The following is a 13,665-nucleotide window of genomic DNA, read 5'->3' as shown; positions in this document are numbered from 1 at the left end:
ACCCGTCATCTGCATGAACAAATAAACTATTAGCTAATGGTCAGAAATTCAAAGAAGTGAAGGCATGAACATAAAATTTAAAATGTAAAATTGTAATTGTTCTGTTGTCAATACAAAAACAAATATTTGTAAGAAATATTTATGAGCAAACTGCAAAAAATGCTGAACTGTCCTGTAGAATTAGAAATTAGAAAAAGGCTGGGCTTCATTTGCAATAATTTTAATATTCTTATTTCCTTATGCTCTTTAGCTATAAGCCGAAACTGTAAACAACACCTTACGTTTCCCAGTTTACCTGAATGACGTCAAATCTTTGGTGTTAGGTGGTTTCCGCAATGGGCGTCTTTAAACATAGACATAATATGTCTTTAAACGTCGCCCTCAGTTTCCTTCGAAAACAATTTAAAAAAATACTGTCGTTCACTATTGGAGACGGCAAGAACTTCAAGGTGTGCGAGAAATAGTAAGAACAAATCCATGGTTTATTCGAAAATTGTATTGTATTCTAGACATTTATATCGACAATTGAATTGTATTCTAGTAATTTATCTACTTACATCGTATATCGTAACGTGTGTAGCATATTACGCCGCTCACTGAATATACGCGTATGGTTGGCAAGACATTTAAAGGCGTTTTAGTATCGACACTTTCACAGCGAACGTGTTTTTCCATCCGTTTGTGCTCATTTGTTATTCTATGTAAATGCGCTAGCGTCTCGAGGTTTTTGCAGCGTTTCGCTCACAATTGGCGCGTTCGAAAACTAAAAACCCGCCTCCTCGAGACACTTGCGTTCTATTCGTTTGCGCTGCGTTTTGCTTCTGCGCAAGAACCCGTTCGGTCCGAATGGCCCGTAAATCGTTTTAAAGCGTTAATTGTGGTAGCATACTCTATGGTAAATATGAACGGTAACGACGCTACGAAGTCTAAAAAACTGCAATAATATGCTTCCTTCTAAGATTATTAGTTTCTCATTTAAAATGATCATCAGCAAAGTGTTAAACTAGTAAGCAAAGAGTAGTAGTCTTAAGTCTAGCACCTCAGTCTTGTTGCAAAATCATTACAAACCAGTAATGGTGTAGTAATATGCTATTCATTTTACATGTTCGGGATACATCCAATATATTAGTGGTCAATTTGAGATTATCAAATTGACGATAACTGTGTCTGCTTGTCCGATATAAGCATCTGCTATCCTGCTCTCTATATATTGTTATCTGCATTGGCCATTGAAAATATATCGGTCAGCCACTAATACAAATGTTGATGTGTTTTTCTTATTTACAGTAAGACAGCATGGCATCCATTTCGACTGAAGAGACTACACAGCACAGCCCCCAGTTGCTATTGGTGGGAGAAAAGGATAGTAAACGTCTTCTAGAAGTGTACGTCAAGCGCAGTTTAAGTCTCAACGATGGTCCTCTAATAAAGGGGCAGAAATCACGCAAATGTATCACCATAGCTGAGCGAAACAAAAGGGGCTGCAGATATTCCTCTGATGCATCTATTAACTTGAGTTCACAGGCCTCTGTCACAGAGGAAAACGTTGTGATGTACGAGCCCTTCCCTGAACCAGAAGTAGACAAAAATGTTGAGACGTTGTCTGAGAAGAAACCCAAAAAGTGGAAAATTAAAGGCAGTGTGCGTCGCAATGATGGCTCCAATGCATCCCAAAAGTCCAACGGCAAACCCAAGAAGTGGTTTCAACGTTTGGATAAGGATAAGGAGGAGGGTGAGAAAACCAGTGATGTTTTACCCCCCCAAGCAAATACAAATAGTGTTGATGTTCAACCAAAGATGTCAGACAAACTAGAGTCTTCTAAAGAGGAGAAGAAGGATAAAGAAAGCAAGAAGACAAAGAAACCCACAGTATGGAAGAGCTTCTTGAGTTTATTCACCAGAGGAAATGTTGAGAAGGAACAAGATTATCCCAGAGTTAAAGGACCTCACCCTCCTTTAAAACCCTCAACACTGGAAATGTCTTGTTTACAAATACATGAAGCCCTATCAAAAGACGAAGATGGTATGCACCGTACCAAATCTTTGAAGAAGAATCAGTCCAACAAGAGATCATTAAAATGGAGGCGAAGTGGAGATATGTCCACGGCAAAATGTATGTATCTCAGGTGTTATACATGATGCACAACTATATTTCTTATTTGTGTTAGTTTGATGTTTTCACATCTTGAAAACAAGGTCTAACAAAGTTTGAATGTTCACAGCTGTTGAGATGGTGGAACCAAATAGCTCTTACTATGAGAAAGTGTCAGAGGAACTGGAGAAGATTGTGCATGAAGTGAAAGACAGTCCAGGCGATGGCTATACCAGTATTCAACCAACAGTCCAGAATGGTGGAAAAAGTGAGTGCACTTATAAAAGACTTCAATTTGAATAATGCAAAAAATAAAGGAAAAAAGGATTCCATGGGTTAAAAAAAACATTAGGTAGACCTGGAATGCTACATACCAGTATAGAGTTGAGATAATTTACTCAAACTCATGTTGTCCCAAATTTGATTAACTTTCATTGCACTTTTTCCAATCAATGAGTGAATCATGACTAAGGCTGTCATTCTGCCTCCTTTGAGTTTCCATGGAAGAAACAAAGTCATACTGGCTTGGAACAACATGAGAGGGAGTAAATGATAAAAGATGTTTAATTTTTGGCGAACTATCCCTTTAAGCAACAAGACTGCAAATTTAACATGTTTTAATAATCATTTAAGTGATTAATTAAATCTATTAGTCTCAGGTGGTAGTCATGCATTGCTCAAGAAAATCTATTGCATCTATTGCTATTACATTACAAAGAGCACAAAAAATTATGTCATATTATTTCCTAATTTTTCTTTTGTATTTATGCAAACTATAGTTTCACAAGAAGCAATCAAGAGGATCACTGAACTGATAAAACAGGAAGGAGACCTTATAGACGATAAGGTAAGAGCTTTTATTCATTCTCAAACAACTAAATGTCAGAAATACACTTATGATAAGATGAAATGTTAAAAACCACCCAACACTGAAGTTCAGCGTAAGTTAGTTGAAAATATGCGTGAAACACGTTTTCTGTGCTATTTAACGATCCACCCCTGATTGGCACATCTGATTGGGTTCTTTAGTCAGATTCCAAAGACGCTTTCCCCATTCCTTTTAAACTTAGTCGCAAAGGAATATTCCGGGTTCAATACAAAAAATGTGCCCGTGCACATTTGTAATCTAGCTTACATTATAAACTGTATACTGTGCTGAACATCCAGGCTAGGTGAGACACAAAGGCTCACTTAAACACTAAAGACTTAATGCATCCCTGCCCATTTTGAGTGGAACTGAAATCTTTGTACTATACGTGGATAAATTGCATATACCTGTGCATCACAAAGTGCCTCAATGTAACCTCGATATTTGCTTTTTATTAAAGAAAAGGAGGGACGAGTCGAAATAATTTTTTTTGGTAATCAACATTATGTCACACATGCTGTCGACTGAGCTTGAGTTGTATCGAACCCGGAATATTCCTTTAACCCAAAGCTGAAAAATGCTGCTTTGAAATATATTTGTACACGTATATTGTGTGCTTTAGCATGACTACAACAATGCATTGACCAATCATCATCCACAACTGGAACTATCTTATTTTATAATTTAGATTTGGACCTGAGCAAAGCAGTCACTCATGAATAACCCCATTTTTTTCTCCCCCAGCTGAAGGAAAATAGCTCTGTGAGCTCTTTTCTGGAAAGTTCATTTTCCTATAGATCCTTCCAGCAGATGGCTGACCAGTATGTCCAGTCAGAAGTTCCTAATAAGAAAACCCACCCGACAGTGGTTGCACCAGAACTAGTGAAATTTGCCTTCACATTAGACTTCACAGCCAGAGTGGCTAATCTACATCGACAAGCTACAGGCCACATCATGGGCTTAGGGAACCAGTATCTCCAAGATCGCTTCACTCATATGAGTGAGAGCCATCCACATCTTACTGACATTAATGCAGAGGACCAGAAAACAGTGAACTTTGACCAAGACTTTTTAAGCTTATAGTTTAAGTTGATGCTTCTAGGGACTGCTCGGTACACCTACGTATCAACACTAAATGATGTAAGCATAATGCCACAAAGTTAAAGCCATAATTAAGGATTTTAAAATAGTACCTCATCCAGGAAATGGAGAATATTTCTCAACAAATGGAAGCCACCAGCATCATAGGCATTCTGATGTTTTGTGAACAAATCTTAGCAATGGGTAAGGTTTACTCATAAAAAAAAAAGAATACACTAAACCATAATGTGAAATTTAATGTTGTATATTAATGTCATATTTTATGTTTTAAAAAATGTATCAAACCTATATTGCACCACAATATTGTAAGCTTAATAAGCTTGTATATTTTAGATATGTTCTAACTATATGCAGGCATATGCAGAATATATTTACAGTATAAAGATTCTGAATAAAGATTTTTATAAAATTCTGTCTACTGTTCAATTTATTTTGACCTAATATCTTGTTATATGGAACCAGAAGTTATAGATCATTATAATTCATTTATAATGTATTTATTTTACAAAAAGTATATTTATAATTTACAATCCATCCATCCATCCATCCATCTTCAACCGCTTATCCGAAGTCGGGTCGCAGGGGCAGCTGCTCCAGCAGGGGGCCCCAAACTTCCCTATCCCGAGCCACATTAACCAACTCTGACTGGGGGACCCCGAGGCGTTCCCAGGCCAGTGTGGAGATGTAATCTCTCCACCTAATCCTGGGTCTTCCCCGAGGCCTCCTCCCAGCTGGATGTGCCTGAAACACCTCCCTAGGGAGGCGGCCAGGGGGCATCCTTACCAGATGCCCAAACCACCTCAACTGACTCCTTTCAACGCAAAGGAGCAGCGGCTCTACTCCGAGCTCCTCACGGATGACTGAGCTCCTCCACCTATCTCTAAGGGAGAAGCCCGCCACCCTTCTGAGGAAGCCCATTTCAGCCGCTTGTACTCGCGACCTAGTTCTTTCGGTCATGACCCAGCCTTCATGACCATAGGTGAGGGTAGGAACAAAAATTGACCGGTAGATCGAGAGCTTTGCCTTTCGGCTCAGCTCTCTTTTCGTGACAACGGTGCGATAGAGCGAGTGCAATACCGCCCCCGCTGCCCCGATTCTCCGGCCAACCTCCCGCTCCATTGTCCCCTCACTCGTGAACAAGACCCCGAGGTACTTGAACTCCTTCACTTGGGGCAAAACCTTATTCCCTACCTAGAGTACGCACTCCATCGGTTTCCTGCTGAGAAAAGCTGAGAAATTATTGTATAATTTACAATATAAAAGTTAATTTATTCATAAGCAATACAACAACAAAACATCATATAAGAGTCTATTTAGACTGTTCATTCACAAACTTATTTTCCCATACTTAAATAATCCTTAATATGTTTAGTATTTAGGGTAAAAACAAAACAATAAGTATGCACATTGGGTAATTAAAGGCTCTCCAAATCCAACTTAATAATGCAAGTATTAGGGCCAGGGGTGTAAAGCAATGAATTACAAATACTCACGTTACTGTAATTAAGTCGTTTTTTTCCCAGGAATTGTACTTTTTTATATTTTATATTTAAAATGTTATACTTGAGTACATTTTAAGTGCTGTAACTGTACTTTTACTGCGCTATTTTCCCACCGTCTGTATTCGCTACTTCCCTGTCCTGATTTTATTTTTAATCTATCAACATGATTGGCTAGGGAGAGTCTCGTGACTCCCGTCAAATCAAATCACATGTAAAAAACTTGAATGGCAGCTGTAGATCTGGCACCATCTGTTATGGATGTGGAGGATGCCTCAAACACATTTCATCACCTGAAAAGTTCGGCCGCACCTGAAAGGGCTTTTCACAGTAAAAAAGGCCAATTGCTTGATTGTGTCATATGAGTTTAGCTTGCTCAAGCCATGTATCAGCATTAATCCTACCTCTAATTTTAAGAAACATATCAAGGTAAATTGCATATTTATACTAACTAGATTCTGTGCCTATAATATAGCCTGTAAATTAGCTATCCATCACTGAGATTATTGGGTTGATGTGAGAGATTGTTATCAATAGGACTGGGCGATAAAACAATCTTGATGTTTATCTGAAAGAAAAGAGAGATGTCCTCGATCAAACTTTTCAGTAATTTTCTATATTTAGCCTATATATTTAGCCTATGTTCTACATCTAGAACAGGGGTGTTCATTACATCGATCGTGATAACAAGACAACCACTGGTTGGTTGATGAAATATAAAGATTGACTTTTTATTTCCTGATGTCTGTCGCTGCGTGCTGTTTGATTGACAGACATCTAATGTTTGAGCGCTAATGCGGGTGCACGACTAAATGGTCAAATACACTTTATAATTCCGCCAATGCCCATCTTGGTGAGACATTAATGTAAACGCAGTCAGTTTGGTCTTAAGTGAATTTAAACAGTGGGACAAAAAGCGTATTTGCATCAAAATGTTGGACTTAAAGTGTACATGTAACCGAATTGAGCACTGTCCTGGATTCTGTCATAAAAAGGCTATTTATCAAACAACAATAACAAGGAAACGAGAAAGCCACTCACTACTTTTGGCTGAATAACTTCAGTAGCTTTAAAAGTATTAATGTAACAGAATAAAACAGTGACATTTTTTATAATAATATTTTTAAATATCAACCCGATATAGAGAGTGTGTTAATTTGCATAAAAATTACCAGGAAAGTAGAGATGATAAAATTATTTATAATTATGCTTAGCATTTATAAAGATCAACATTTGTACAGCAATACTTCAGCAGAATATTCCACCAGTCACAAAATGTGAAAATTGTGCATATGCAATAGAATGAGAACAAATCTTTTTGGGCTTAAAAGATACAAGAACTAAATCAATGTTGAACATTGTATCTAAAAAAGGACAATGTGGCCACCCATATGCTACTTAAAGAAATAGTTCTCTCAAATTAAAATTCTCATCATTTACTCACCCTCATGCCATCTGTCTATGAATTTCTTTCTATAAATGTGTCATTTGTTCCATTTAATATTTAGTCTATTCAAATGGAAAACATTTATCCATATAATTGATCCGATCCAACGAGCATTTGAACAGCAGTGAAATACTTAAGATGTGTACTATTCAAACAAGCAGACAGAGAAGTTTGGAGCAGCAGAAATAAATCTTGTGTAAATTGTGTAAACATTTAGCTTTGTGCAAAGTTAAAATGCTATTTCCAGCCATTTGACATGCACCTGTAACAAGGCACATCATATTTTTTCATCAAGAAAACTCATTAGATCTTTTTTTTCTCTCTCTCTAGTAAGAGCTTGAAGGATTTTTAGATATTTGTTACAGAAAAATAAAAAATAATGTTGCCCTAATATTAGACAAGATCAGTTTGTTTCATCTTATTTTAGAAACACTGCATAAGATATTTTGGCTTTTTCAGAGAATGTATTTATAACGTGTATTTTGTATTACTGTAGTGGCATATTTTTTATAGTCAATAGTAATAAAAAAAATATATACCAGTGCTGAAATAGTTATCCAAAGTATTTGGATTACACTACTTGACATTGAGTAATCTAACAGAATGTTACATATTCGTTTTCATGGAAAAACGTTGAGCAGGGGTTTCGTTTTCATTGTTGATGGGTTTTCGAGCGGGCCTGAATTGCAAAACTAGATAGAGCAATCTTAAAGCCCCCGCCCCTCTGGGCAGTCATGGGCCCCTTGGCACTGACCCAGTCGGTAATCCATCCCTGCATGTAGGAGATCCAACGTGATAGTCTCCCTTTGTGGGAACACAAATCACCAAGTTCCAATATACTATAAAAAACTAGATTGAAGTAGAATTGTATACTTACAATTTATTTGCAAATAATCTTAAAGCAGCACAAATTTTCGAACACAAATGTTTTCCTTTTTATTGTCTTTTTACAGGAAAAGAAAGATTAATCAAAGAGGCCAAAGCCCATGTCTTCATCAGACTCTTCCGATTCCTCTTTCTTCTCTTCCTTTTTCTCTTCCGCTGAAAGATAAAGCAAACGTGCAAATGTTAAAATCACTTCCCCACATACTATATGAACACTTCAAACAATGTTTCAAAGAACTTATATCAGTGTAGCTGATGTGCATTACACAAACACCTGCTACAATTACATAAGGAAAGAGGCAGGAATGCTACTCTCTGAAAAGACCATCACATACACATTGCACAATTCAAATAAAAATTATTTAATTGACAATTCTACCTTAAACCATTAAAGAAATGGCTCCCATTTCTCTCTCTCAAAAGAGAGAATTAAGTCATCCTTTCCTCATGCTGCTTCAAACATACATAAGTCCAAACCTAGCACAACCAGTTTTGACTCACCATATTCTAATTTAATAGGCAGTAGGTCTGGGTGATAGGACGATGTTATTGGAAATCGACAATTTATTTTCTCAATGCCGATTGCGACACACATTGACAGACGATGATAACAATATTGGGAAATGGCAAAACCACAGATCTGGGAAGTCGGCAAACATATTAAACAGTAGGCCAGGGTGTGAGAAACTACAACACGTAACCCGCAAAACGAGACTAGGTTGAATCAAGACCGCAAGCTCCTTGTTCCAGTAATTTCTACCGCAACAGACAGGCAACCATTAAGACACCTTAGGGTGACTCATGACAAGAAATGCTGTTAGTCACAGACACTCGCTTGAAGAAACAAACTTTATAAAATTAAGAACAGACAAAAGAAGGGGACCTGGATAGCTCAGAGAGTAAAGTCGCAAGTTAAAATCAAGGGTGTGCTGAGTGACTCGTTCCAGGCTTCCCAAGCAACCAATGGTCCTGGTTGCTAAGGTGGGTAGAATAACGTTGGGTTAAACCTTTGTGGTCGCCATAATGTGGTTTTCGCACTCGGAGGGGCACGTGGTGTTGTGCGTGGATGCCGCAGATAATAGCGAAACCTCCACATGTGTTATGTCTCCACAGTAACGCACTCAACAAGCCACTTGATAAGATGCGCGGATTGATGGTCTCAGACGCGGAGGCAACTGAGATTCAACCTCCACCACCTGGATTGAGGCGAATCACTACGCCACCGTGAGGTGCATTGGGAATTTGCCATTCCATATTAGGGAGGAAAATGGAAGGGAAAAAATATTCATTTAGATAATGCAATTAGAATTTAGAAATGTCTTTTGTTTTTCGAGTTTAAATTAATAACATTTTTAAAGCAAAATAAATAAGGCAAAAAAATACACCAACCCTCAGCAGGGGGGTATATCACAATATTTTTTACGTTGATTATCGATCAAATAATTTGTACATATCGCCTAGCCCCAATTGGCAGCACAAAGAGTTAAGAACTACTACAGAGGGGAAGATTTTGCTTAAAAATAACTGGACTTGGCCTGTTCCTCACACAAAGCTATTGCACAGCTTTACAACAATACAGAGCACAATTCTGTCAAAACCACAACTTTTATGAGGTGCTGTATGGAAAAAAGCACCCTAGACATTGAGAATATTTTCCTTTATGTTCCATGGAATAAAGTCGTATGGGTTTGGAACAACACAAGGCTGAGTAACATCATTTCTGGGTAAAATTTTAAATCTTTGTGTATTCTGAGCACCAGGCTTATTCAACTACCCACCTGCAGGTGCTTCTCCAGCAGGAGCAGCCACACCACCGCCAGCCGCAGCAGCAGAGACCGCCACTGCACCACCCGCTGGTACGGAGGCTAACTTAGAGAGGCCTGTGAAAATATACATACATAAATATATAATGTGAAAATATACATACATAAATATATAAAAAATACAAATAGTTAAAAGTCATAGCTCACAAAATTTAAACATTATGTAGGTCAAAGCTTTACAGTAAAAGCAATGCAATCATACCGGCATTCATGACTTCATTGATGTCTTTGCCATTCAGTTCACTGATGACCTGTTGAGTGAGTAATATCAACACAAGGTTGAAAGCATTGACTCATTTGGGAGATTTAGTGCTACACGTGAGCTTCAATGTTACTGACTTAAAACAAGGAAACAAGGCACCAGAGAACTGCTTCTGTAAAAATACCAGTGTTACAAAAGTACACATCCCAGAGACTACAAAAGAATTGAGAATCCTGCTAAAATGAATCCATTACATAAAGGAGGTTGATTTGTTTTAAAACGGTTCTGAAAGAACTAGATTGAAGACTGGTGTTGGATAAAAGATTCCATCATGATTTACTTGTGTTGTTCCACACCCAAATGACTTTTTTCTATGGAACACAAAAGGAAATGTGAGGTAGAATGTTAGGGACTGAAAGCTAACCGCATCTTTTAAACACACAATGAAAGTGAATGGTGAATTTTGTCTGTCTGTCCATAACATTCTGCCTAACATCAGATTTTGTGTTAAGCAAATCATACGGGTTTGGAAGAATGTGAGGTAGAATAAAAGATGAACGAATTTTTATTTTTGGTTGAATTATCAATTTAACAGTAGGTTTGAGACAAATTACACACCTTGTTAAGACGCTCATCGTCGGCCTCGATTCCGACACTCCCAAGGATATCTTTGATATTTTTGGCGGATGGGTTGTTGTTGCCACCCAGCACAGCCAACAGGTAAGCGGCCACGTAACGCATTCTAAAAAAATAATAATAATAAAAAACAAAACAGATTAAACCCGTACTTCAAAAAATATGAAATTAATATCAAATAGCGTGGTTCCAACTGGGTCGAGTAGAAACTAAAATGACCTAAAATGTTATTAGAATATTTCCCTACAAGCACTCAAACTTGCACAATTAGCCCTGTTAGTTCTCTGATTCTCTAATATTGTGTATGTATTTTTGGAACTTGGAATTTTTAAATTCCACTGTTCCATTAAACTGAAAACATTTGCTTAGGGGCTTAAGGAAGCCGAATCGTTTAAAACAAAATTATTATTGCAATTAATTACAATGCTTCAATGGCTGAAAGCAACCCTTCAACAAATCAGAAGTTAGCCTAGCTGAAACTAAACCGAAGCTGGCAAGGAGCTCAAAATCTGTCAAACGTGTTTACAATGATTTGTATAGAAATCTGTTTCATAACAGATTTAAAATAATCTCAACATTGTTCTAATGTTCGCGATGTTACTAGGATAATTAAATTCGCTGTGACTATCCATTTATGTTTAAATTTTATTTTTATTTTTTCAGGATTACAATGACACAAAATGGAGCGTGGCTATTATATTAGCCAGCTTGCTAAAGGTTGTTAAACACGTGCTAATAAAAGGTGAAATACAGTTGAATTTCACAACAACTGCTACACAGCAGCACTGTAACAGTTTCAGAAAATAAATGAGAGACGAATATAAGATTACGGGTACGTTTTCAATAAAACAACATACTTTAAGTCTGTGAAAGACACGAAACGTCGGTCACGCTGCAGTTTCTGGAAGAAAGAATAGCTGAACGATAACACTTGAGTACTGTCGCAGTATGCGATAATATGATTGGCTGCACGGTGCGCCGTTTCAAAATAACAGGCGATGATTGGATGCTATTATTTTTCTTTCATTGCGCGGCTGAGCTGTCAATCACTTGTGTGTTTGAGCACTTTGGGTTAACAGATGCCATCCAGCCTCAGAAACTTTTAAATTACAACGGATTAGCCCCCTGCAGTTTCAGAAGCATTTGTACTTTTATGTGGGCAAATATTTTTGTAAACGTATATATAAAACCTGTAATTGCATGTAATTGTGTGAACGACTTCAATTTGTTCAATTTTATATAGCGTAAATTCTAAAACTAAACAATTGTAACTGTCAACCACAATTCCAGTTGTAGTGTTTGTAATTTCCATGTTACCTACAAATTCAACTACACCTGCCACATATATAATGAATACAGAAAATATTGTGTGAAGTATATCACTAAGGTATCTCAGATTTTTATGTACTTATTATTACCATGGTCTAGATGGGCATAAAACAGAATGGAATGATATATAGAGACAGGTAATTTAAGCCTCTAGGTATGTAATAGCGCAGTTTATATATATATAAATTAGATTTTTATGATTAATTCATATCTTCATAAGTTTACTATCACAGGATATCTATTTCTTTGTTTATTACAAGAGAAAATAGCACTCTATTAATACAAATAAATACTATATCACATTGATTTTCTGCGTGAAAATCAGTGTTAATTATCAGTATTCCATAACTGTTCATACATATTTTTTGTATTTATTATTATAATTTTTTTTTATCCCTTTTCTCCTCAATTTGGAATGCCCAATTCCCACTACTTACTAGGTCCTCGTGGTTGCGCGGTTACTCGCCTCAGTCAGGGTGGTGGAGGACAAGTCTCAGTTGCCTCCGCACATCTTATCATGTGGCTCGTTGTGCATGACACTGCAGAGACTCCCAGCATGTGGAGGCTCATGCTACGCTCCGCGACCCATGCACAAATTAGCACGTGCCCCATTGAGAGCAAGAACCACTAATCATGACGAGGAGGTTACCCCATGTGACTCTAACCTTCCTAGTAGCCGGGTCAATTTGGTTTGCTTAGGAGACCTGGCTGGAGTCACTCAGCATGCCTTGGATTCGAACTTCAGGGGTGGTAGTCAGTGTCAATACTTGCTGAGCTACCCAGGCCCCTGTTCATACATATTAAACATGCTATTTCTTACTCAAGGTGACACTGTTGTTTCAGTGATTGACTTGATTTAAGTTTCTCATAAAGAAACTTTAAGAATCTCATAAAATGTTAAATTTCTACGAATCCTGATCCAGATTTGTCCTGATTTGTTGCACATCTTTGATATATGAAAAAAATAAAACATCAAAATATTTATTATTCTATTATTTTCTAATTGTCTTGAAAAAAAAAAAGAGAGAATTTTGCACTATCTGGGCAGTTTGTAGATCCATTTGTGATAGATATACATGCCAGGTCTCTTAAGACCTGATTATTGAAGAGTGTTTGGGGAAATTCCCATGCATTTAAGGGTTAATTTAATGCATCGGTTACAAATACACCAGGCATACACTGTATTCAAGGCAAACGCATCAATCTTCTTAAATTATACTTGAATTTACATCATTCATTGCTAAAATATGGAACTGGTGTGCATGTTTTAGCTTTTGTTATAAAATTCTATTCATCACAAGAATGAATATCTGTCCACAAGGAACATCCATTGAAAAGTATCAAACACAACTGTAGACATAAAAAGCCAACACAAGTGAATAGACATAGAAGCCTTTTATTGACAGGAACAAAAGCTCAGAGTGGAAAACATATCACACACATACACAATGACTCAGATTAAACAGGTTTTACAATTGTAAAAATAAAACTACCATTTATAGATTTGAATTTCAGCTTGGATGTCCTGGAATTGGACTCAGTCCAAGTAATCCTCATGTAGAAAGAAATGGAATTCTGCTAAGGGAAAACATATGTGATGGACATGTGAGTTCTAGCATCCAGAATCATCTCACAGTTCAATTAGCTCCTCATCCTTCTCTTGTGTAAAGAGGAATGACACAGATTCCAGAATAAACTCCAAAATGTTCTTCCAGTGGGTCACATACCAAATCTTATACAAGATCTCTCCAAATACTACCAGTAGGAAGAGTGCAAGCAAACT

At 37.2% G+C, this 13,665-nt stretch overlaps 2 protein-coding genes across 3 annotated transcripts; one reads left to right on the top strand and one right to left on the bottom strand.

Moving 5' to 3' along the window:
- The first annotated feature begins 336 nt into the window (after nucleotides 1–336).
- Nucleotides 337–4,421, top strand: LOC127646961 (uncharacterized). Of its 2 annotated transcripts, none has more exons than XM_052130962.1 (5): nucleotides 337–449; nucleotides 1,288–2,113; nucleotides 2,223–2,360; nucleotides 2,872–2,939; nucleotides 3,705–4,421. In XM_052130962.1, exons 2-5 carry the CDS (start codon nucleotides 1,297–1,299, stop codon nucleotides 4,041–4,043), a joined length of 1,362 nt encoding a protein of 453 aa, XP_051986922.1. In that variant the 5' UTR covers nucleotides 337–449; nucleotides 1,288–1,296; the 3' UTR covers nucleotides 4,044–4,421. The 2 variants fall into 2 exon arrangements, with proteins under 2 accessions (XP_051986922.1, XP_051986920.1); XM_052130960.1 differs by having other exon boundaries at nucleotides 345–463.
- A 3,497-nt stretch (nucleotides 4,422–7,918) lies between these two features.
- Nucleotides 7,919–11,505, bottom strand: rplp2 (ribosomal protein, large P2). The gene is made up of 5 exons (XM_052130327.1): nucleotides 11,411–11,505; nucleotides 10,536–10,659; nucleotides 9,918–9,966; nucleotides 9,671–9,772; nucleotides 7,919–8,048 (listed from the first exon to the last, which is right to left on the bottom strand). The coding sequence occupies exons 2-5, from the start codon at nucleotides 10,656–10,658 to the stop codon at nucleotides 7,972–7,974; spliced, it is 351 nt and encodes a 116-aa protein (XP_051986287.1). The 5' UTR covers nucleotide 10,659; nucleotides 11,411–11,505; the 3' UTR covers nucleotides 7,919–7,971.
- Between the last annotated feature and the right edge of the window lie 2,160 nt (nucleotides 11,506–13,665).

The sequence above is a fragment of the Xyrauchen texanus genome, chromosome 7, assembly GCF_025860055.1.
Source record: "Xyrauchen texanus isolate HMW12.3.18 chromosome 7, RBS_HiC_50CHRs, whole genome shotgun sequence".
Taxonomy (NCBI): Eukaryota; Metazoa; Chordata; class Actinopteri; order Cypriniformes; family Catostomidae; genus Xyrauchen; species Xyrauchen texanus.
Note: the sequence above shows the minus strand (reverse complement) of the source record. Positions and strands in the feature narration are given on the sequence as shown.